Source organism: Mytilus edulis, chromosome 2 (assembly GCF_963676685.1).
Source record: "Mytilus edulis chromosome 2, xbMytEdul2.2, whole genome shotgun sequence".
In the NCBI taxonomy this organism is placed as follows: domain Eukaryota; kingdom Metazoa; phylum Mollusca; class Bivalvia; order Mytilida; family Mytilidae; genus Mytilus; species Mytilus edulis.
The window spans coordinates 84,530,204-84,557,418 of NC_092345.1; the positions used below are offsets into that span (position 1 = coordinate 84,530,204).

At 31.8% G+C, this 27,215-nt stretch overlaps 1 protein-coding gene across 10 annotated transcripts in view; it reads left to right on the top strand.

Annotated features, from left to right (window-relative positions):
• Positions 1-27,215, top strand: part of LOC139510349 (RNA-binding motif, single-stranded-interacting protein 1-like) — a 146,885-nt gene that overhangs the window by 18,758 nt on the left and 100,912 nt on the right. For 8 of the 10 annotated variants that reach the window (XM_071296910.1, XM_071296909.1, XM_071296905.1 and 5 more), the window contains exon 2: positions 11,980-12,156. In XM_071296910.1, coding sequence (XP_071153011.1) covers positions 11,980-12,156 — 177 coding nt within the window. Of the gene's footprint in view, positions 1-11,979; positions 12,157-21,020; positions 21,200-27,215 lie in introns of those variants that run through there. The other 2 variants (XM_071296922.1, XM_071296914.1) reach the window with 2 other exon arrangements.

Sequence of the window (27,215 nt, forward strand, 5' to 3'; positions counted from 1 at the left end):
TTGTGTGAACCCTCCTTAATTTGAAGATAAATGTATATTTATTAAAGGGAGATAACTCAAATTATTTTACAAATCAAAGGGAGATAACAAAAATCTTTTATTCTTTTTACTTGTCATGAATCTCTCAACTAAATATACTAATTAATACATTGTCTTTAGAATACAACTATCTTTATATCGTAAATAATTAAAATGCCATACTGTAAATGAAATTTTGTTGTACAAAAATGACTTTACAGGTACCTATGCCAAAGTGTCATCTTATTGTTGAATGTGTGTATGATTGTATAAACTATGATTGTGTATTTGTTTTTAAGTTACAATGTATCTGCTCAATTTTGAAATTTTGTTTTGTTTTATATGACAATGGATAATATTGTAACAGTGTTGTCTATGAATGTAAGGGGTCTTTTTTCTAATTCAAAAAAGAGAACAGATGTTTTTGATTGGGCGAAGGGCAAAAATGCTTCAGTAATTTGCTTTCAAGAAACCCATAGTAATAAAGATATTGAAAAAAAATGGGAAGAGGAATGGGGAAATAAATGTTTTTTCAGTCATCATAGTAACAAAAGTGCAGGTGTCAGTATTATGTTTAAAATGGGTCTTGATTTTGAAGTGCATAATTCTATTATTGATATAGATGGTCGTTATATTATTTTAGATTTATCCTTGTCAAGTCAACGCATTACTTTTGTTTGTTTGTATGGATTTAATACTGATGAACCTTCATTTTTTAATGAAATATATAAGAAAATGGCAACATTTTCAAATACTAGCTTTTTATTATGTGGGGACTGGAATGTTGTACAAGATACAAACATAGACACTTACAATATTATTCATAATAGAAACCCAAACTCACGAAAAAAGATTGAAGAAATAGTAGAAAGTCTTGAGTTATTAGATCCTTGGCGGACTTGTTATCCAAACGATAGAAAATATACATGGCGTCAATGCTCACCCATAAAACAAAGTCGGCTTGATTTTTTTCTAGTCACAGAGGATCTGTTTTCACTCATGAAAAATACTAGCATTATTCCTGGGTATAAGACAGATCATTCTGCTATTACTTTCACCTTTTCTGCCAGTTTAGCAAAGCGGGGAAAGGGATATTGGAAATTTAACTCCCAACTGTTACGAGATTTAGACTATATCAAAAAAGTTAAAACATGTATAAATGAGAGTATTTTAGAATATTATGAATCAGGCAACATAGACGATCCTTTAAATGTTAAACTCTCATGCAATGATCAAGTATTTTTTGAGTTGATAAAAATGAAAATTAGATCTTTGACTATTGGTTACAGTATTCAAAAAGCGAGAGAGGAAAAAGCTGCAACACTTTTACTTGAAAATGACATTCAAAATTTGGAAAATTGTATGAACATATCTCCTGATGGTCAAATTCATGCAGCTTTAAACCAGAAAAAGTTAGAATTAGAAAATATTAGAGAAAAAAAAATTGAAGGTGTTTTTTTAAGATCCCACGCTAACTGGCAAGAGAATGGGGAAAAGTGTTCAGAGTTTTTTTGTAAATTGGAAAAGAAAAATTTTATTAAAAAAACGATAACTGAGCTCATAGACGAAAAAGGAAAACATATCTCAGATCAATCTAGAGTTTTACAAGAAGAAATGAATTTTTTTAAAACATTATACTCAAGTAAAAATCTGGAATGTGATGATGAATCCTTTTTCAAGCACAATGTTAAACTCACAGAAGATGAGAAGGATTTGTGTGAGGGTAATATTTCTTTTAAAGAATGTGCAGAATCACTTAAATCTATGTCAAATGGAAAGAGTCCAGGCTCAGATGGGTATACTGTAGAATTTTACAAAGTCTTTTGGCGAGATATTGGACCTTTTCTTTTTAGATCGTTACATTTTGGCTATGAAAATGGGGAATTTTCTAAATTTCAGTATCAAAGTGTCATTACATGTATTCCAAAAGAAGATAAAGATAGACGTTATTTAGCTAATTGGCGCCCAATTAGCCTTATGAATACTGACACCAAGATTGCTTCTGCTGTGATTGCTAATAGAATAAAACCTGTTTTACCATCTATTATCAGTGACTGTCAGAAAGGCTTTATAAAGGATAGATTTATGGGTGAGAATACACGTTTATTGTATGATTTGATGCACTATTTAGAAAAATATAACAAAACTGGTCTTTTACTACTAGTAGATTTTGAAAAGGCTTTTGACTCTATTGAATGGTCTTTTTTGAAAAAAGCATTGAAGAGTTTCAATTTTGGACCATCTATATGCAAATGGTTTGAAGTATTTTATTTGAAAGCATCAAGTTGTGTTATAAATAATGGCCATCTTTCAAGCTTCTTTAATTTGGAGAGAAGCTGTAGACAAGGTGACCCTCTCTCCCCTTACCTTTTTATTATAGGCGTTGAGCTACTTTCTATGAAAATAAGGTCAAACCCCAAAATAAAGGGAACTTTTGTTCATGAAAATGAATCCCTTTTGAGTCAATATGCTGATGACACTTTCCTTGTTTTAGATGGAACTGAAACCTCTTTGAGAGAGACTTTAAATTGTTTTGACTCTTTCCAAAAAGTATCTGGGTTAAAAATTAATTCTTCTAAAACTAAAGCTGTGTGGGTTGGGAATAAAAAGTATTCAGATCTGATTCTTTGTCCTGATTTAAAACTTCAGTGGTGCTCTTCAAATTTTAAGCTTTTGGGAATTGAATTCTCTTTAGATCTTGACAGTATGCCAGAAATTAATTTCTCCAAAAAGATAAAGGAAGTGTCAGGCATTCTTAAGAGTTGGCAACATAGAAAATTAACCCTAATGGGAAAGATTACTGTTATTAAGACTTTGGCACTTCCAAAATTAATTCACCTGTTGACTGCACTACCCAACTTGCCAGAGTCAAAATTAAATGAATTGAATACTTTATTCTTTCAATTCATATGGAATGGAAAACCTGATCGAATTAGACGAAGTACTTTAATTGGAGATATTCCACAAGGAGGTTTAAATATGATTAATATCCATTATTTTAATATATACCTTAAGATTGGCTGGATAAAGAGGTTTTCATCCAATTTATATGGTAGTTGGCAATCATTGTTATTAAAAAGCCTTGAACAGTATGGTGGAGAAAGAGTATTGCATTTTGAAAAGGAGAAACTCAGAGAAATCTCTGATAGTCTTAGTAATCCTTTTTGGAAGGATGTATTTTTTAGCTTTCATGTAGCAAGGCCTGCTACCAATATCTCTGTTCAAGATATTTTGTCATTAGATATTTTAAATTTTGCACCTCTAGTAGATTTTCCGTACTTTATTCAGTGGCAGAGAAGGGGAGTGCAGTCTTTGTTTGACCTTATTAACTTAGAGACTAAGGACTTTTGTAATTTCGATCAGATAGGACCAAGACTTCAAACAAATAATTTTTTAAAATATTATGGTCTCATTGCAAATATTCCGAAGTATATGAGAGAACATATTAAAGAAAACATTGCTCATGTAAATTTTGAAACTTTTAACTGTATTGATAATTTTTTGGAAAGATTATTGTGTAATAAAAAGGCAAAGTTTGTATACAAAGATCTTGTTGACAGAAATGTGCAACTGCCAACAGAAAAGTTCTTACAATGGGAGCAATTACTAGGTATTGAAATTGCAGATTGGTCAAAATATTATATTATTTTAAGAAAATCATGTAAAGACACTTATTTAGGGACTTTTCAATACAAATTTTTACACAGAATAATTGCAACAAATACTTTCTTGTATAAAGTTAAACTTAAAGATTCAAAGCTTTGTACTTTTTGTAAGATTTCTGATGAAACCATGGAGCATTTATTCTATGAATGTCCAATAACACATTTTATATGGCAATCTTTTTCACAAAAATTGAAAAGATATTTTGTGAACTTTACATTATCTAAGAAGCATATTTTTCTTGGTCTTCAAAATGAGAGTTTACTGTTGAATTTGATCATTATTATTGCAAAGAACTATATATACAAATGTAAGTTGTATGAAAAGAAACCAAGTATTATAGGACTTTTAGCAAAAATAAGAAAATATCAGGAAAATGAACATTATATAGCAAAGAAAAATGGTACCACACCTTATTTTCAAAAATTCTGGGCCCCAGTAGATTACATTTTTACTGATTAGAAATAATTACTTTTGATTCAAATCATATAAAATTTAAAAAAAAAATGAAACTTAATTTATAAAGAGCAGATCTTTACAAGGATAACATTTTTCTTTGCAATACACAAGTTGATATATATGTTTTGTTAATGCAATTGCGAGAATGTGTGTGTGTATGTGTGTGTGTTTTCTTTTCCCCTTTTTATTATAATGTTAATATTCAAATAATATATATTCACAGTAGAAGAAAAAAAAATGTAGTCAGTTTTTTGTTGTATATATTAAACCCCTTAACACCATAGTCAGGTGGTGATGTAAAGGGATTGTAAAAGCCTGACTACTGAAAAAAAAATAAAAAAAAAAAAAAAAAATTTTTAATTTTTTATGTACACATAAAATTAGTGCACCTAAAAAAATATACTTCATTGAACTGGTGAATCTACGACAGTAAGTCACAAAACAAAACGTCATAATTCAGTTTCGAGTTTATTTTTCTTTAAACGAGAAAACGTATAAATTAAATAATTCTTTTTTGGTTTGTTCTTGAAATATTATTTTTAAAGCAAGTTTTAAACAGAAATTATTAAATTAATATAAATGACATCACATTATTGTTATAAAATCAAAATGCCAAAGTGGCTATGTACCTTTTATGGCTTCATTGTGCCAAGAAATATATATCCCCTTGCATGATTGAAATCAAATATCTTTTTTATTTTTAAGGCTTATAAACAAGTTCATAAACTTAAAATTGAATAAATGTAATAAATAATATAATACTTGAAGATTTTTTTTTCTTGTTTATGTTAAAAAATTATCAACAAATTTGTTGTGACTTTTGTCTGTGACTTTTTATCCGTTTACAAAAAATCTGTAACTAATGCATGAATGCCGAAATACTGAACTACATTAATCTGACAATATCTTTCAACCAGGCTTGGAACGAAATAGCAATAAAAACATTCATGAGAAAAAAAATCATAATTACTATCGAATTTCCATCGAAACAAGATGCTTCAAAATGGTCTGCACACACTTTCTTGAACTTGTTGTGAGTGAAGGTGGTTGGTGTTAGATTAAGGTTAATCATCCACGTCTGGTACAACTCTTTCTTTTTTGCAGGATCTGGGAAAGTGTGTAAGCTTATGCCATGGGAACTCCGAGTTGTACATCCGTACACTTGACAAGTCATTTTGATACTGAATATACGATATGCCATGCTTGTTTTTTCGCTTTGTGGTATTCAGATATTTTATTCAAATATACTCACCACGTGACAATTTGTATCGGAGATGCCGTCAAAATGGCGATAAGTCGAGAAGTGATAGTGGGATTTTAATTTTAATTTTAATCACTTATCTAGAAGAATTGAACAATAATTTTAACAAATCTATGATTATTTACATCAAATAAACATAATAAAAAATTTTCATTTTTTTGCGAAGTTTCCCTTTAAATGTTGTGTCTATACTTGCTCAACTGCTCAGGGTTTGGTCTCTGCAGGAAAATCAGGTATGCTGTATCTCTTACAGCCTCGTGTTGAAGTTATTTCCCCTGAAAAGTAAATTTTTTTGCAAATTTTACAGTTTTTGTTTATTTTCTTGAAAACTGTAACAACTGTAGAAAAATTTTAAACAGTACAAATGACCAGAGCAATAAAGGTCTCCAAATCAGTACACTTGGTTTAAATCATTAAATATTTCTTTATAGGAGTTATTGCTTATAAATGAGGATTTTAGCCATTTTTAGTTCACCTGGCTTGATGGACCAAGTGAGCTTTTCTCATCACTTGGTGTTGTTGTTGACTGTCATTATTGTGGTTTACTTTTACAAAAATCTACTCTGAAATTACTGCCAACATTTAATCAAACTTGACCACAATCATCATTTGGGTATATAATGCTCCATTTAAAAGTATTTTTATAATGTTTGATTGTTCAGCTTTCTGAGTTAATGAAGGGCTTATATATCTGCTGTACAATTCCTACTTACTGTAACTGTGGCAAGTGAATTTCTGTTCTCTGAAAGTGAAAATATGTTGAGAACCTCAGAGTGAAACTCTTTAATTGGTTAGTGAAAATCACTTGCAGCTTTTTTCTCAAACGTATATTAAATATCATATTAGTGATGAGTTTGGAAATACTGTGCCTTTCTCTGTCAAGTTCTTTTTTCTGCATTCATATAAAGATGGTAATACTTGATTTAAAGGGATGTTAAGTACTGGTACACTAGGTTATAATCCGTCTGTCTAATACCCTAAAAGTGACAACTACAGTTTGATATGTATGTTAATCTTCATATTTTATGAAGATAACAAAGATATGAACATAAGTTACCAAATAATAGTTAATATAAGATTAATGATGCAGATTTTCGAGGACATTGCACTTGGAAAGTACTTAAAATCAGTTGAACATTGTCATTAAAAATGTAAATTCTATGGCAGAAATCAGTCAAATAAGGAAAAATGGTAGAAGTCAAATTTGATTTTGCATTTTTTTTTTAGTATTTGCCTTTGCATGTATATCAAGTTATTTTGCTAGTTTTGGGGAAGAAAACGGTTGGCCTATAATCGAAGCGAAGATTAATGGAGATACATATTATTTACGATATCTACCAAGGTATTATATACACTGATAAGTATTTATGACACTGTACCTTTTAACTTTAAAGTTGATAAAAAATAAGTATTTTGTGACTTATGTTTATTTTGCACTGGTATCTCGTTCAAGCTAACTGTGAGTATAGGAATTTATAGATTTTCTTCTTTTTCAGAAAAGTATTTTTTTTAGTACACTGTTTATCTGAAGTTTTCATTCCAGATTTTTATGCCTAATGGAGCTTTCTTGAAGTTAAAACATCAATGCAACACAGTATAGTTTTATAGAGAAACTCCTATTCAAACCTCTTTAAATTGTACCTATGAGTTTGACCCAAGACAAAAAACAGAAAATCAGTTAAATTTTTCTAATGGACAAGTTTTGTCAGTAAAATCTTTTCTATAGCTCACTTGGAATGTTTAATAAAGGTTGATATTTAACCAGTAGCCTATTTCTGTAACAGTTTGACATTGAAAGTAAAGAATCATAAATAAGTTGTCCCTCTTAAGACTTTACCTGAATTTAGTTTCTTTTCCTACACTATAAAGTAGTTTCTTCATGGCTAACTATGAAAGGGGCTCTGAGTGGCCAGGTGGAACAACTCAGTACTGTATCACTAGCCCATCAACACTGAGGTAATTTGGTTAAAAACTAAAAAAAATCTTTCCCTTCACCGATTTGGTTGATTATACATGTATAGGGAATCATTGAACCTTGACTGGAGAGGCCCCCCCCCTTTACGGAAAAGTTCTGGATCCGCCACTGTTTCATGTTATTACCAACCCGGTAAATAGTCTTATTTGATAGGTCATATTTGTAGAAAGGGAATGAGATTGTAGTTAGAACATAAGGAACATATCCATTATCATCTGTGAAACGGAATAAGTGGTTACAACCTCATTTCATGGATCAGTGATCAAGGTTAAATTGATGTGATTAGGTCTTGTTTTTCAGATATATAAGCAGTAGTAATTGTAAGGGGTATATGTCAGTCTGACCTTGACCTCATTTTCACGGTTCATTTGTCAATGTTGCCTTTTTTCTGTTGTGGTCTTTTTTTCAACTTCTATAAGCAATGGATAAACTATATTAAGTGTCTGGAATAATTATAAGATGTATATGTCAGTCTGACAGGATTTATCTTACCTTGACCTCATTTTTATGGATCTTCAAAAATGTGGTGCACACTGAATAATCCGTGTAGTGGGTTATTTTAAAGTGTGCACATTTTTTATGTCATTTCTTATAATTTAATTCTAAATTCCATTTTAAACCGGAGTAAACCATGAAAAAACATTGATGACGTCACGGTCACATGACTAAATTATGTCTATGAGCGGATCAACAAAACGACCTCAGCCAATCAGAAGGAGCGTTACATCCAAAATTAAATTATTGATGGATACCAATTCTTGTGAAATTTATCATTATGTGTATAGTTGAACCACAAATTTATAATATGTCCAACGAAGTACAATTTTGCTGGTTTTCAAACTTTGTCAAAACAACGAACAAATACTGTAAATTCAGAAATAATGCATTTGTTTTTGCGATTTTGTCATTTTAGACTGATTTGCAATTTTAATTTTTGCGATATTAAAAAAATTCACTTTAATCCATGTAAAAAAGTTTCAAAATGCGAGTTTAAATTATTGAGATTATAACCCTGTTGCATTTTTCACAATAATAAAAACATCGCAATAATTTCTGAATTTACAATATACAAGAAAATACAATGATTTCTCAATCCACGAAAATTGATACACACAAATATAAATTAATCCACAGTACTATATATACAATTTCATTCCTGCAACAGTTTCAATCTACAGTCACAGATCATATCATGCACCCTGGAGCAACTGCTTATTATGATATATTAATATTTATTTAAAGACTCGTAAAAAGGGGGAGTTTTTATTATTAAGCTTGAAAAATGTGTAAGTACTGCAATGATATTTGAAAGTTACAAATGCGTTCAGGAAGTTCAAAGGATGCTTGAAATTGAAAAAAAAGGAATATTAAATGATGTATTGTCAGACAATTTGCACATATTGATTTTATGACTTCTTTTAGAATTGAACATCAATAAGATTTATGAAAGAAAATTGTTAAGTTGATATTTAAAGGTAGTATATACTGTCCACCTGTGACAGACAGTTATCTGTTATGGGGCCTGGGATGTGATGATGAATATTCTCTTCATTCTAAATATCAGACACATCTTGATTTATTCATTAGGCCATGCACATTATATTTTATTTAATCGGTCATTGGATCATTTAAATTCTTAAGTTGTGATAGGATTATTTGATACTAGTAAGTTAAAGTAAATCTGTAAAAGTCTAACCCTAGGAACAGTATATCTAAGAGATATGTTCATGGCTAACCCTACTTTACAGCTATGTTAATTATAAGAGGCAATGTCGATGAAGGGAAAGATGTTGGATTTTTTTACCAAATTCAATAATGCAGTACTGGTTCATCAGATTTAACAAAGTTTTTAATGAAAGGGAATAAGGGAAAGATTTTTGTTACACAGTAAAAGCCAACATTCTAATTCATTTACACTGCATCTGATGTCTAACTTTTGTTGTTTCAAATGATGCAGGAATGTACAGAAAATGATGGTTTCAAAGTTCTTCTGTTTATTTATTTGTTTGAATGGTGATATTATTGATGTCTTCACATTTATTTCATTCAGACTGGTTTATAATGTAGACTATCTAAGATAGTATTTATGATTAGATTACCAGTTAAAAAAATAGTCTTAAAGTACAACTTCTATCAAATGTTGCTAATACAAATATAAATAAATTAATAAATAAGGAATACATTGATTGATTCTTCTAGGAATACAAATAAATAAATAAATATGTAAAGAATACTGTGATTGATACTTGCAGCAAAGCATTTATTTTAAGCATATTACATAATTTATAAGATCTATAGGTTTGACTTGAGGGATGAACTGAAAATGAATATTTCATTATAAAATGGATAAGCATAAGAATGGGTAAAATTTCTGGTGTTTGCTAAAACTATGTTAGCAGCAACTTGAAATGGCTTTCTCATCATCCCAGTTTTAATTAAACTTTTAATTTTTGGGTCTTCATACTTTCATACACATTGCAGACTTATATTTATGATGGGGGAAAACAGACAAAACTCATATTTTTTTAAAACTAGTCAGAGGAGACTTATAACATATTACATTTGTCAAGACCCGTATGAAACAAGTAATTCTCGAAGTCCCGAAATATTTTCCAAAAAAAGATCAGATATATATTATAGTTTATTTGTTGGTAAAAATTGATCTTGTTAGTTTATCTGACACAAAGATAACTTCCCAATATTGGATGACACTGGAAACTTAATTTGGATCAAACTATACTAGTCAAAATCTGCAAAAAAAATCAGAAAACATTCTAAGAGGTTAACAAATGTCTACATCATAAGTCAAGCTTTAAGGGGGCATTAGATATGATTAAGATAAACAAATATAATATGATCTGTTTAGTTTCACACATTCTAAAAAGTGGGATGTTCAAATCATTTTTCAGTCAGTCAGTCTGATTTAATTTTGCCAAAATAAGTTCATAAACAATGATATAATTATATCCTCATCATGTCTATTACGATAGGGGCCTCGGTGGCCCAGTGGTCTAAGTAGTTACTACTGTTATCACTTATTACGATAGGGGCCTCGGTGGCCCAGTGGTCTAAGTAGTTACTACTGTTATCACTTATTACGATAGGGGCCTCGGTGGCCCAGTGGTCTAAGTAGTTACTTCTGTTATCACTTATTACGATAGGGGCCTCGGTGGCCCAGTGGTCTAAGTAGTTACTACTGTTATCACTTATTCCGATAGGGGCCTCGGTGGCCCAGTGGTCTAAGTAGTTACTACTGTTATCACTTATTACGATAGGGGCCTCGGTGGCCCAGTGGTCTAAGTAGTTACTACTGTTATCAATTGCTAGTCAACACTAGTTTGAACCCAGCTTGTGGGGGTGCACTCGAGTACAATCTTAATTGACTAGGATTGTCAGTTTTCCTATCGAAGGTCAGTGGTTTTCTCCTCCACTAATAAAAATTGGCTTCCATAAAATAGCCCAAAAGCAGTGCTTAAAAGTGGCGTTAAAAACATATAAAATCAAATCAATTGAAAGATATTTTTTCAATTATCTTCGACTGTTAGTGTCCAAAATATTGTTAACAAGCAATATCTCGCAGTCTTTATTTCTGATTCACCCAAAGTGCCTATACCCCACATCTCAATTGCATCATCTGTATCAATTGAAAGGTGTGGTCTGGTCCTGCAAAATTTATATGCATTCAAACGTATTGATCCCCATGATATATTGGTTTGGCCTTACAATGCATTGATGAGTTGTATAATGAAAAGATAGTGATTTCTCACTCCTTAAAGGTAGGTGACATTTTATTGTTAGATTAAAAGATACATTTTAAACACAGATAAAGGTACAATAGATATTTTAAAGTTTCATTTGAAAAAAACAAATACTATTAGTATTAATTAGGAATAAACTTTTTTTTTGGATTGTCATTGTACCCATCTCTATAGTCAGTTGAAAGTCAAATACGCACATGCTTATATACAACACAAGGTTAATATTTAAAAACTAATTGTAACATACATTTCATGAAAATTAGATGACGTGGTATAATTGCTAATGAGACAACTCTCCACAAGCGAGCAAATGAAATAGAAATTAACAACTATATATATAGGTCATGGAATGGCATTCAACAATGAGCAAAACCCATACCACAACATTATCTATAAAAGACCCTGAAGTGAACTTTACTTATCACCCATTGTTAGTCGTCTGTCAATCTAGCCCTGTATATTGTCAGTTTTCCTATCAAAGGTCTGTGGTTTTCTCCCGGCACTCGGGCTTTCTCCACCAATAGAAACTGGCCGCCAGGAAATAGCCCAAAACTGGTGCTTAAAAGTGGCGTTAAAACACCAAAAATCAAATGATGCATTTGCGCTGATCTTTTCTTTCATTTGCACTGCGCTGATCTTTTCTTTCATTTGCACTGATTGTTTTAAAGGTAATATTACAGGTGTAAACTTTTTTTTTTATCATTTTGAACCTCTTCTGCTGCTTTGCAAATTTTGTAATTTAATTCTATTGTCTATAATCTGATAAGTTCTCACATCTGGTGATTCAAATAAGCCAGAATAATACAGATTTTCTTTTCTTAAACAACTAATTTTTCTTATTACAGTCTAGATCAAATTACAATCCAAAAAGGAGTGTTATGTCACCTGCAGCAACACCTTCAAATATAGCAGGCAACCAGTCCCAGCAGGGATCATGGCAGTCATCACATAACTACTATCAAGGAGGGCTAAGGTTTCCTCAGCCAAATCCGGCAGCATATGGCAGCTATGCTCAAGTTCAGGTATATATTTGTTTTTTGTGTACATTAATTACAAGCATTTAGAGATAACTGAATTATATTTGCAGCTTTTCTGATGTCCATCAGTTTGTTACCTGTTGCAAATTAAGTTGATCTGGTGATGGGTAAGGAAAATTTAACACAATAATAAAATCACTTAAAAATTTCAAATATATTTTCATAAGAAAAACCACAATATTTTATCATAATGATCCTGCACAACTTGTAGCAGGGGTCAAAGAAATACTGGGCATCATTCTGCCTTTCTACTCGGTCTTGTTAAAATCTTTCACATGTACAGTTTTTGACATATTTATTTGAAATTTTAGTGCCCAAAAAATGTTTTTAAAGGAGTTATGTCCCTTGCAAATGCATAATTGTATGGGAAATTGCATTGTAAAATTTTTCCAGCATACATTTCTTGTAGAAGTTTATATCAAATGTTTATACCAACAAAGTCTTGGAAGAGTTTGAAAAACAGCACTAATCATTGTTTTATAGTAGCAGAACATTCATTTTGAAAGGGGTTTGGAAAATTGAAAATCTTCTGATATTTATAATTTAACAGAACAAAAGACGTCATTATAAACATATATGAGGGCAAATATTTGTTTTGTTCTGGCAATTTTCCAGCTAAATAGAATTTTATATAAAAAAAATAGTATTATAAAGGTACCATTGCAGATGGATATGGAGGTTGCTGACTAAAACTGTTTCCCTGATAAGATATTGATTTAGTTATAACAGAGATGAGGTTGCCATTAATGTGATGATGACATGCCTTCATGATAGCTACTGAAAGTAATTATTTTAATTCACATTGTGTCATTACAGTTCATAATTGAATGTTACAGTTTGAATGATAAATGATCTTTCTATCTAGTTATTATAGTTTAATCTATTCTATTCTTTTAAATTCCCTGCTACCATTGACTGATTGGTTTTCACCTGATTTTTGAAAGTTTTTAAAAACTAAAAAGACTGTGATAGTATTTGTGATTAGCAAATAAATAAAAAAAATGACCAAATATTAACAAATATAAGAAGTAAGATTGGAGAAATTAACACTAGAAAAATTTGAAATGGATGCATAATTTTGAAAACTCTATATTATGGGTCTTTTGTTTGGTGCAAATTGAAAGATTTGTTAGTGAATGGTCTGTTTGACTTGGAGTACATGTAGGTATTAATGAACATATATAGTTTCAATTGCACTTTAAAATATGTAAAAAATATCCAATAATGTAAAAACTAAAAGGTTATTTCAATTTTGGAGAATAACAGTATTGTACAGGTATGTGTAACGTTGCCTACCCAACCCTCCTAATGATTCACTGAAATTTGACCTTCAGAGAGTAGATGAAGGTCAAGTTTAATTTACACGTTTTAGCTTTTATCTTTGTTGAGTTGAAGAAAGAGCTAGTCTTTGTACTTTCCCCTAAAGGTTGCAGTCTTGAAATTGACTGCTCTATAGGCTTACATGCAAAACAGCTGATCTTTGAAAATAAAAAAATAAAAAATGCTACATAGTAGATTTTTTTTCAGGTTCATATCATATATGTACTAATGTGAAATTGTGATTTAATCGAAAAAAAAGTGGGTCATGCCACGAAGAATAAAAAGTTGCATTCTCCTGAAGTCAAAAGATTTTTTTTCTACTTTCTGTTTGCTGTTACCAGGCCACACCACTTCCAGTAAACATGATATCCTTCCACTTTCCTGGATTTACATCCCCAAAAGATGCAAGATTTTTTTTAAGTCTATGTATATGTTTCAATTCAGCATAAACCTATTATCAAACAGAAAAAATTGAGTTCAGAATAAAATTCAGAAAAAAATGCACTATTTTGTTTCCCTCGATGTTTGACATGCACCGGAAACTGGAGTTGTAAGACAAGACTGGTACCTAAATGCCATAATAAGAATCATCAATAAAATTAATATTTGTTAGTGAATTATGATCACATGTGCACTGCTCCTAAAAGTTGAAAGCATCGAGCAGGTATTTTTTCTTCTGTTCTGAAAATCTTGTATAAGAAGAGGTTCAAATTTTAAAACTCTAATGGAACTTTGCAATGAATAATCCTAAATATAAACTGCAATTATTGAAATCATTTTTATCTATACTTTTAATAAATATCCTCCTTGGGTAGTTGTCATGTTCACTTAGAAGAATAGGGTAGTTGATTTATTTTAACAAAATATAAGTCTTGATATTGAGGACAATCAGATTTCTGTTTTATTTTAAGCATCAATAAATGTCTAGCTTTTAAATGTGTATTTGATTTTGATTTAGAGTTAATTCCCTTCTTACAATAAAACACTCTTCTGCACATTTCACATACATATTATTTAAATTAACATGAATATGTTAAAAAAATATATTCCTGAACAAAATTTCTCATTGAAGAGAGGTTCTGAACCAGTCCACTGTATTTTTTACATAAAAAATCTGTATCAGTTTGTTTTTTTTTGTCTTGGCTTAATTTTATGAAACTCATACCTGCCAACTGTCACTATTTACGGGGAGATTTCCCCAATGAAATTTCTCAAATGGGAAATTTTGAAAGACCAATTTTGTTCACAATTTAAAACAACAATCATTTATGAACCATAACCATCAAACATAATGCTTTTAAACATATGAAGAAGCAAATTAACATCATTAAAATAAATTTGAAGGCCCCTTGAAAGGTTTTGTAGTACTATGAGAACCATCTCGCACATAAAACCCCCATATATATGTAACCTTCCAAAATACTTTTCCCTGGGACTATTATACTAATATGTGAGTATAATAGTCCCAGCTTTTTCAGAAACTGATTCAATCTATACTAAAAATGATTTGAATTTTTACCAGCCTGGATAACAGTCTGCATTAAAAAAAAATATATTAGGGTTTATGGGGTTCTTTTTTGAAAATTTTTACTGGCATTGGTCATACGGTCTGTGGTAAATCTTGATGACTGGATTGAAAAATAACTGATATGATGTACTAATTTCCTTTTTAGCTTATCTGATTCCAAGGGTTTTTTATGGTGAAAACTGTACTAGACAGTTTAAATAGCAAAAAATGATCAGCAAGACAAGATTTACATATAACCTAATTTGTCAGCAAACAGAAACTCCACACTTATTCTTGATGATTTTGCAATGTTGGTTAGGTTGAATGAAGTCCAAAACAGGCTAAAAGTATGGTTTCTGTAGGCAGCCAGATGGGAAGAAGATTGTAAATTTGTTGAAGTTGAGCACAAGCTTTTATGGAATTATTTTAGGATTTTTGTCTCAAATTTTTCAACAATTTCTAAAAGGTTTGTGTAGTCAACTCGACCCAGATCCCAGAAACTTCAGAGGAAGATTCAACATATATTGAAGTTGTTCACCTGCTATAATGGCATTGTTTGAGTATTTATTTCTGATTGGAACTTTTTTCAAACATTTAAATGTCCCATGTAGAGCATTCTCCATTGTTTAACCCCTTTGTCTGCCTGCGGTTGTGATGGTGTTCATCATTCTTTGATGGCCTGGATGACCCTCCATACTTTTTTAGAACTGCCTCAGCTGAACTGTTTTGACATCAGGGACTTCAATCATGCAGTTTATGGTCCATAAACTCAGATGTGTGTTAATGGAAATATTGCAACTTTAATGGCCATTTTAGAGTAAGGCCACACCAATTTAATTTCTTGTTCTACGGATTTTTGGACTCCAAAAATTGGGGCGAGCGAGCGATTTGAAAATTTTAATAAAAAAATATTTAATTTGCAAATTTTTGAGGCGAAGCTTAAAAAGTAAAGGCGAGCGATTATAATTTTTTTTTGTAAACATAAAATAGTAGGTTTTGACTATATTAAAACTTGATTTATCACTTGTACATGTACCTTGACATTTCTTTTAATTTATGAAGTATTTTTCCCCTGTTCAACAAGAAATAATTGAATAATTAAATCTGGTCTATGTATGTGTGACTGACAATGAGACAATTCTCCATCCAAGTCATAATCAGGTTCAGAACAACCCCTTAATGTTATGAATATCCCTTTTATGAGGGGTCAAAATAAGTTATAATATATTTTTTTTGTAAAAACACTTTAAGTACAAAAGGGCTTATATTTTCCCAAAGTACTATAATATTTGGTATTAAATGGTCAAAATATGTCCAAGAATTTTGTAATTTTCCTGGACTTTAACCATGTTAACACATTTACTTTAACAGTTTAATATTATTCAAAATAAGTGGACCCATCCCTCTTTTAGAAAAGTTGTTTAAAATATAATGTATTTCTCCTCTTTTTGAGTAAAAAATTATAAGTTGTCAAAGGTTTTGTATAGTATCACTGTACAAATCCTTAGTATTTCTATTTTCTTTTCTACAACAGTAAACATGGTAAAATGACCCCTTCAAGGCCCTTGTCTGAGGGAGGGTTGGTCCTTGACTCCAACCTGATAATAACAAACATAGGTCAAAGTACGGCATTCTACACAGGGCTTTGATCAGGACCAACCAGCAAGCTATAAGAGACCACAACTTAGTATTGTACACAATTCGAACAGGAAAACCAACGATCTAAATTATATTTCCAAACGGGAAAATACCAATGAACCACATTAACAAACGATAACTGCTGAACGACAGGTCCCTGAATCAAACCTGGACAGGTGCACAAACCTGCAGCGGGTATGACCGTCACCATACATTATAATTGCAGTTGAAGGGAAATCCTTCAGAAGTTCTTTGTCATGTTTGTACTTTATTTTAACAACAAACATTTTTTATAGGGAATATAAGTTAGGGGAAAGAAACCAACGTTTTGTTCTGTAGTGGTATTTCTATTTATATCGGAGCACTCCCGCTTGGAATAAATTGGTTTCATGCTGAAACAAATATTCTCGCAGATATTTACAGTGTTGTGGGGTGCTGATAGGTTTAAAATCGTTATATAAAGGCTAGACTGATTTTAAAAAACAAATGTTGAGATCTTTATATAACATTTACAAAAAAAAAACGGTGCGGGAAATGGACATGATTTCATTTCCGGATGCGGAAAGCGGGAAAATATAAAAATAAAAAAAATCTGTTTTTAAAAAAATAGGTGCGGGCGGGTCCGTCGAACAAGGAATCAAATTGGTGTGGCCTAAGAGTTCAAAATCGAAAAATGTGAAGTAGCCAAAATCAGGTGGGGGTGGGAGTCTTTTGATGGCCCCTTCTTTAATTGTATAGGCTGTATGTTTTAATTATTATAATGAATACATGCACAGGTGGTCAAGGAACACAAGGAGGTGTAATATGGCCAGAAGAAATCTGGTCTCTAAAATCTAGGTCACCATTGTGTGTCAGAAATCTATAAAAATGGACATTTAGGCGGACCTGGCTTGTCAATAATAATTCCCCAGCAAGACTGAGTGTCACATTTACTTACAGTCAGTGTGGAGGGACTGCTGAAACTATAAGGTTATACTTCAATGACAATGAAACACAGTTTGGTCAATGTTCTTCTTTCAAGGTTGTAATAAATAAAAAGAAAAGACAATTTTTCAGTAGGAGTTGGTTCAAATCTTTGTGAAAATATTGAGTATTTGATCTGTTTTTGCATAGATCTTTGGTGAATAAAGAATCAAAACAAAAAACAAAAAGATCAGCAACAATAAGAAGATTAAAGCCCCGAATTATATATTTGAACTTGCTAATATATATTTAGATTAGAGATGTCACCTCTAAATCTTTAGATCCTCCAGTTAGTGCTCCTCAGTAAGTAATGCATGCAAACTTTTAAGTTTTTCAGTCTTCTTATGCTTCTGATAATTTTGGTGTTGTCACTTTTTACCGTTCTAGAGTTATGCCCCTTTACAAATGGAAAAATGCTGAATTGTTTTGCCTCAAACAAATGTTATCAAGCTAATGTGCAATGCTGACTACCATAAAAACACACACCAAATTTGAATTTTGGTGGCCTCACTTTTTCTGTGCTAGAGTTATGCCCCTTTGCAAATGTTAAAATGCTGAATGTTTGTCCCCTGCGTAACGCCTTGTTGGGAACTTGGAATTACTGGTTGTCCATATCTCCACCTGTCAGTCTCTTTGTCTGTCTTCTTAACACTCTCACATGTACAATTATTGCCAGATTTTTATTTGGGTAGTGTCACTTTTACCATTCTTGAGTCATGTCCCTTTGTAACTCTATATGCAAGTTGGGGTATCTATGGATAGTTTGAAAAAAGTATAAGATAGAGCAAATTTATTTAATTGAGTTCCTGTTCAAAGACTTCATTTGTTTGTTGTTTTTTTATTCATCCCTCTTGAAACATCACATCATGTTTAATCATTTTCTGTTGCAAGGTTATTGCCATTTAAAAAAAGGTTGATAGAAGTGTCATAAAAATGTAAATTGCTGTTAAAGGTAATGAATAGCTATCTCTTTTATCTAGTTTAGGTGTATATATATTTATGTAGATGCTTCTTTCCATTTACAAATGTTTTATGAGCCAGAAAATTAAGTTCTATATTTTATGGCGTTCAGGTGATATCGAAAGTTATTTAGAAATCCACAGGTGAAAACTGGTTTGGATCCATCAAGCCATTGAATCTTTAAGTTATTTGTGTAACATAAATCCCAGTATTGAATCCCTGTTGTTTTCATATTATAAAAACAGGAGTGAAACACATCTGAAATATGATCCCGTGGGTGTTCTAAGTAATTCATTTTTTCCCTGTCATCAGTAATTATGAAAAAATAGATTTCTTCACCATTTACCCATAATTTATTTTATGTATATTATAAACATGGCTGCTTGGATTTTAAACTTAATGCATTCAAATTTAGAAACATAAAATTTATGGGTAGAAATTTAATATCATTGAATTTGATATATAGACTTAATGTCTGTGTTTTTTTGAATTTGAAATTTGAATATTTATAGGTCAGTGAAAGGAAAATACTTGAACGATTTCTTTTTCTAGTCGGATAATTGTTTTTTGATAAAGCTACTGAGATCATATAGTCCATCCAAAAACTTTTGAAAATTAAGTAGTTTCATTAAACTAGCACTATCTAAGGTAGTATATTTCAAAATAGAGTTGAATTTTGCATGTTCAGTTTTTCAACTAGATGAATGAACTGGAATTTCTTAAAAAAAAAAAGAAATGTAGAGAGTATATACACATGCCTCAACAACATCTCAAGCTTTAAATTACTGGTACTTAATGTGTAGAAAAGTTGTCTTTGAACTTATCAGAGACTTTCAAAGATCCACAATCAACATGTAACACCCAAAGATATAACAGACAGATTTCTAAGGCACATGAACTTTTGAAAGGTTAATCTAGTTTTATTACTACAAATGTACTCCCTTTTGATATCAATCAGTTGAATAACAAAAAGTACATGGAAGGATTTATCTATTTAAGAATTCTTTTTTTAAAAGAAGGAAAGTTATAAATGTGCAGTGTTAACTGTTAAGTATATCAGAGCAACAGTGCAACAGTTCCGGGGGCCGATCAATGCATTTGAATGGGGACATATAGTTGGAACCCCCCTTTGTCCTGGGTTGGGACCCCCCTTTTTAAAATGGCTGGATCCGCCCCTGTTCTCTGGAATAACAGATATCTATATTGCAAGATAAAATGTTTTAATGGCTTCAGAGAATAGTGGTGTTCAGACACCTCATTTGATATACAGAACTTGATATTTTGACTCAGTGCTTGGTTTTGGTTTAGTCCTTTTGTTCCACAAATTGTCTAAGTATGCAGTCCTTTTCATTTTTTTTCATTGTTACCCTATCCATATTTGATATCTATAGGACTTTGAGAGTACCAGTAAGATAAGGATACCAATTGTATGTCAATGATATTTAGTATGCATATGTATTAGCATTGGGTAATGTCTTCTCCATTGAGATTATTAGCCCCTCCCAATCATTCATGGTCCATTGAATTTGGAACTGTTGCATAGTTTACAATTACCCCAGTAGTTTTATTTAAAACCATTTTTAAAAATATGTCAGAAATGGTGAGGAATAGAGTTGCCATTTGAACATCAGTCTTTGTTAAATTCTATCAAAATTACACTCAGACAAGACATTACTCTTTGTCAGCAGTATATTACATAGTAAAGTGTTAAACCTTTACACTTTTGTTTGTATGAAGTGCCGCTACAAAAACTGAAAATTGTGCAGAGAAAAAACCCAACCTTGTCACTATAAGATCTGCTCACCTTTCCAGAGCACACGGTTTTTGAGGAAGTTCCTGTTGTTCAGTCTTGTTTTCTATGTTGTGTTTTGTAGACTTGCCTCAGTGTTGCTTATAATTGCTTACATTCAATTAATTTGAACTTTGCAAATACTTCATTAAGACTATGATCCAAGATTTTTCAATTGGATGTGTGAATGTTCAAAATAAACTTTGAATACCATCATCTTAAAACCGAAGGTATTAAAACACATTAAATTTTAAATGTTTGAAAGTGCTAAACCGAGATAGCTTAAACGGTCTTTGGTACAGTGCACAGTCATGTAATCTGTGATTGGGTTATGTGGAATTTTGAAGTATTAGTTTCTTCTGTGTTCCTTTTTATGAGCACAAGCAAAAAGCCGATTAAGCAAACATGTCAGAATGTTCCAACCTCACACATCATAAAAGCTACTACTGATAAATGTTCAGCCTGCACAATAAATGAACAGCCTGCACCTCATCAAAGTAACTTCTTGTGTGCACCAGTAAGGAAAACATAATTAGCTTATGAACTACTGCTTTAATGACCGGAAATCATTTAGTTTTATTAAAACATTTTTTTATCTAAGTAAGTCATCTCTGTCTGTCGACCTATGTAGAATCAATATTGTTTTATCAGGACACCCCTATCTCTCACATAAAGATATACCTGTTGGAATTTATATTTTGATAAATACTGGGGATATGTAAACTTTTTATTTGTAAAAATTATTTAAAAAAATGTCGACAGCTGTTTCATCTTTACCCCAAATTCTACTTGCTTCGAATAATAATCGGTACCTTGCACAAAAGACCGTAACCACACCTTTGACAGCTCAGGTAAGTTCATTGAGATTGTTATTGTTAGAATCGGGTATTTTATGGCTTAAATGGAGTATGAATTGAGTTTAATTATTGTATGTGTATGTATACCCCCAGATATTTACATCGTGTCATTGGGATTCAAGTATCCAAGTTTGGATTCAGTAATTAAATCTCCGTGTCAAATGAAATGCTACCATTAAAAAGAAAAACACAATAGATCTTATTTTCATTTATAGAATTTTAATTATGACAGGTATTGTACCTAGATTTATTGATGCATGTCTTCCCATATTACCTATGAGACAGTTTATTGAGTATTTTTTTAACATAAAAATACAATGCAGATAAAACAAATGACTTAATACCACAAGTGAAAAATCATTTAGGAAAAGATATTATGGCATATTTGGAAATTGACAAATAAAAACCTCTAAGAATCTTTTGGAAACCTACATTCTTTTGATTACTACTTTAAGTAGACATAACATTATTTACAAGGTATCATTGTTGAATGGTATTTATTGTAAAAAAAATATGGTATATAATAAAATTGAGAAAGGAAATGGTGAATATGTCAAAGCGACAACCACCCGACCATAGAGCAAACAACAGCCGAAGGCAACCAATGGGTCTTCAATGTAGCGAGAATTCCCGCACCCGTAGGTGTCCTTCAGCTGGCCCCTAAAATATGCATAATAGTACAGTGATAATGGACGTCATACTAAACTCCGAATTATACACAAGAAACTAAAATTTAAAATCATACAAGACTAACAAAGGCCAGAGGCTCCTGACTTGGGACAGGCGCAAAATTGCGGCGGGGTTAAACATGTTTATGAGATCTCAACCCTCCCCCTATACCTCTAGCCAATGTAGAAAAGTAAAAGAATAACAATACGCACATTAAAATTCAGTTCAAGAGAAGTCCGAGTCTGATGTCAAAAGATGTAACAAAAGAAAATAAATAAAATGACAATAATACATAAATAACAACAGACTACTAGCAGTTAACTGACATGCCAGCTCCAGACCTCAATTAAACTGATTGAAAGATTATGTCTTCATCATATGAATATCAGGTACAATCCCTCCCGTTAGGGGTTTAGTATCATACTATCATAAAATATATGAGAAGAACATAACCCGTGTCATGCCAACAACTGTTTTTTTAGAAATAAATGTGTTTAGTTCCGATGCAAAGACCCTATCAGTGAATCAATGTTAAAGCCAAAATATGCAATCTTTAATGACCTGACAACAGTATCGTAACTATATCCCCTTTTAATAAGTCTATTTAAAGGTTTTGTTAGTTTCTGAGGAGAATACTGACATTTTTGTGCTTTATAAAGAATATTTCCATAAAATTTTGGATGTGAAATACCTGAACGTATAAGATGTCTGCATGTTGAGTTATATTTACGAATTATTTCCTTATACCGGTGATAAAATTTAGTAAATGTTTTGACCAGTTTGTGATATCGAAAACCCTGGTGTAATAATTTTTCAGTAATACATAAATTTCTCTCGCTAAAATCTAATACATTGTTACATACACGAGCGAATCGTACAAGTTGAGATATATAAACACCATAAGATGGTGACAAGGGAACGTCACCATCTAAAAATGGATAATTAACAATAGGAAATGAAAAATCATCTCTTTTATCATAAATTTTTGTATTAAGCTTCCCGTTTATGATATAGATATCAAGATCGAGGAAAGGGCAGTGGTCATTGTTATCATTAGCTTTATTTAAAGTAAGTTCTACAGGATAAATTTCTTTAGTATACATACTGAAGTCGTCATTATTTAGAGCCAATATATCATCCAAATATCTAAAAGTATTGTTAAATTTTTGTATCAAATGTTGTTTTGATGGGTCTTTGCTAATTTTAGTCATAAATTGTAACTCATAACAATACAAAAACAGGTCCGCAATAAGTGGTGCACAGTTAGTCCCCATTGGAATTCCAATAACTTGACGATATACGGAATCTCCAAAGCGAACAAAAATGTTATCAAGTAAAAATTCAAGTGCATAAATAGTATCAAAGCATGTCCAATTGACATAGTTCTTTTGTTTATTGCTACTAAAAAATGATCTAAAAGAGTTTGAACATATGTACTCGCATTCCGACTTTTTAAATGCCCAGTTAATTAGGGATGTGAATTTTTTCTTAATAAGAATATGAGGCAAAGTGGTATATAGGGTAGAAAAATCAAAACTTTGAACAGATTCAAAATCACCAATATATGCATGCAATTTATCAAGTACTTCCAACGAGTTTTTGACACTCCAAAAGTAATTAATTCCACTATTTTCAAAGGCCTTATTTGAACAATTTATTATCAGGTTTTTAATTGTACCAAGTGTACTAGTAAGTAAAACAGACAATTTAGTAGTTGAACAATGGCTGGAAGATGAAATAAATCTATATTTGTAAGGTTTTTTGTGCAGCTTCGGAAGCCAGTACATAGTTGGGACTTTCATTGTGTTTGGTTCTGCTTGTAAAGAAGTAGCTAAAAGTTTATGTTTGTTACAGATGTCGTTTTCTGAAAATGAAGTCAGTTGGAATGTTGGTGAATTCGTGATTTCCTTTTGCAGAACCTCTATATAAAATTTACGTCAAACAATAATATAATATATCTTAAAAAAATGTAAAAGAACTTTTTGATTTTGTTGTGTTGCAATGCTTAGTGCCAAGGGCCACTGACAAGGACACCAACCCTGTGGTAGTTAAATACCATAGGATACCAATATCTAACCCTACAAAATTGGTATACTGCTCTGCTGAGTGCCACCAGCCACTGACAGGGACACCAACCCTGTGGTAGTTAAATACCATAAGATACCAATTTCTAATCTTATACAACATTGTTATGCTGCTCTGCTGAGTGCCACCAGCCACTGACAGGGACACAAACCCTGTGGTAGTTAAGTACCATAAAATACTAATTTATAACCTTACAACATATGTATGCTGCTCCGCTGAGTGCTGCCTGACACTGACAGGGTAACCAACCCTGTGGTAGTTCAATACCATAAGATACAAATTTCAAACCTCACATCATTGTTATGCTGCTCTGCTGATTGGTCAGGTCCACAAGCACCAACTGTGTGGTAGTTAATATGCTACTTTCTAACTTCTCAATATTGTTATGCTGATAAGACCTTGTGCCCAGGTCCACCAACACCAACCCTGTGTTAGTTCAATACCATACTACTGTGGTTTTATTAATTTTCATGGTTACCAATGTCTGTGGATTGAGGAAAACTTGCATTTTCGTGGATATTTGATTTCATAGTTTTGTTAAAGTTTGCATATATTCTTTAAAAAAAAATGTAATTAGCTGTTCTTTGGAATTTGTGGTTCATGGGTAACCATGAAATCAACGAAAATTGGTTTCCAACAAAAAATAATCTATCAACAGTATACCAATTTCAAACCCCACACCAATGTTATGCTACTCCACCAGCACCAACCCTGTGGTAGTTAAATACCATATTATACCAATTCCTAACCCCACAGCATTGTTATGCTGGTACAACTTTGGACACAAGTTCACAAGCACCAATGCTATTGTAGTTTTATACCATGCTGTACCAATTTCTAACCCCACACCAATGTAATACTGCTCCACTATGTGTGGAGGTACACAAGCAGCAACCCTGTAGTAGTTAAATACCAAACAATAATGATTCCTAACCCCACACCAATGTTATTCTGCTCCACTGTGTACCCAGTTCCACTAGCACTAACCCTGTGGTAGCTTTATACCATACTGTATCCATTTCTAACCCCACACCAATGTAATACTGCTACACTGTGTGCCAAGTTCCACCAGCACCAACCCTGTTTTAGTTTTAAAATACCATATTATTACAATTACTAGCCCAAAAACTTTGTTATGCTGCTCCACTGTGTGGCCGTGAATCCCACTGGAAGGAATATCAACTATGTGGTAATAAAATACCATAAGATACCAACAGTACATGTATTTGTTTATAGAAAATTCTGAAAATTTTAATCGTGAAAATATGAAACATTTCGGATCAAAACCCTTTATGGGTAATGAAAGTAATGAAAGCTAATGTCTATTTAATGGAGTTCAAAGCCACTTTCTTTGCAATTGAACAATTTCATGGCAGTGAGTTTTATTGGGAGAGGAAATCATAGAACGTGACAGGGTTTCCACAAATATCTCACATCAAATTAAGTAGTGAGTGGTACAGATACTTAAATAATTGCCTAGTAAGGGTTTTGAACACCTACTTAAGCATATTTAACAAGAATGGTCTTACAACTACCTAGTACTTAGAAATATGAAAGACCACAAAGCATTAGGAATTGTTAATGTACTTGATAGAATATTACGTAATAGTTTTATTAAAAAGCTTTGCTTATGTATAATTGTCATATACAGCTGTATTTCCTTACACAAACTGAGTGAAAAGTTGTATCACAGATTTATAGGTAATAGTGGCATTGTTCTAGACTATAATAATGAAATTTATATTGCATCACTATAATAATGAAATTTATATTGCATCACTATTATCCATATACAAGACTGTTTTATCAAGTCTTTTTAGCTCACCTGAAACAAACATTGTCTCCTTTGAACTTTTATTTTAGTCTAGGATGTTGAAATTTTAAAGATCTTTAAAGAATACAGTCTGACGCAGGATCATTGTGATTATAGTTCAAAATTACATAAATCAGTAAAAAGCCACCTGAACATACACCCAAAAGAAAAACCTTTCTGTACTACTACAAGGAAGACTAGGCAGGATAGTTTGAGTGTAGTTTCTGTCTCTGACTTGGCATAAATTATTTCATTAAAGAAATAGAATTGAAATGTAATTTAAGATCAAAGATAATATTTCTGTCTTTATAAAGCTTGAAATTGTATACATTACGGATCAGTAGATGCCTTAGGGAGTTGATCTTTAATTAACCTGTTTTAAACAAATTGTAACAAGGCCTACTTATATCACTGTCCCTATCTGTATAGTAAATAGGCTATAGATAATTAACTTGTTTTGTAAATGTGTAAAGGGTTTAATTACTAAAACTTGCTTAAACTGTTGTTTTTTTGTCTGATGACTGTATTGCTAAAGATACCTGTCAATGACTTCCTAATACTCCTAATTTATTATCAAGGCCTCTGTGCAAACAAATAGAGCTGAAGTCATGCTTTACTGACTGTTGAAATATAGTATTGATGTAATTATGTAATTATGCTAAAGTTGCTTACTTAATTAAACTAGAGGCTCTAAAGAGCCTGTGTCGCTCAACTTGGTCTATGTCAATATTAAAGGAAGCAGATGGATTCATGACAAAATTGTGTTTTGGTGATGGTGATGTGTTTGTACATCTTACTTTACTGAACATTCTTGCTGCTTAAAATTATCTCTATCTATAATGAACTTGGCCCATTAGTTTCAGTGGAAAATGTTAGTAAAAATTTACAAATTTTATGAAAATTGTTAAAAATTGACTATATTAAAGGGCAATAACTCCTAAAGGGGTCAACTAACCATTTCAGTCATGTTGACTTATTTGTAAATCTTACTTTGCTGAACATTATTGCTGTTTACTGTATATCTCTATCTATAATAATATTCAAGATAATAACCAAAAACAGCAAAATTTCCTTAAAATTACTAATTCAGGGGCAGCAACCCAACAACGGGTTATCCGATTCATCTGAAAATTTCAGGGCAGATAGATCTTCACCTGTTAAACAATTTTACCCCATGTCAGATTTGCTCTAAATGCTTTGGTTTTTGAGTTATAAGCCAAAAACTGCATTTTATCCCTATGTTCTAATTTTAGCCATGGCGGCCATCTTGGATGGTTGGCCTGGTCACCGGACACATTTTTCAAACTAGTACCCCAATGATGATTGTGGCCAAGTTTGGTTTAATTTGGCCCAGTAGTTTCAGAGGGGAAGATTTTTGTAAAAGCTAACGACGACGACGACGGACGACGATGGACGCCGGACGCCAAGTGATGAGAAAAGCTC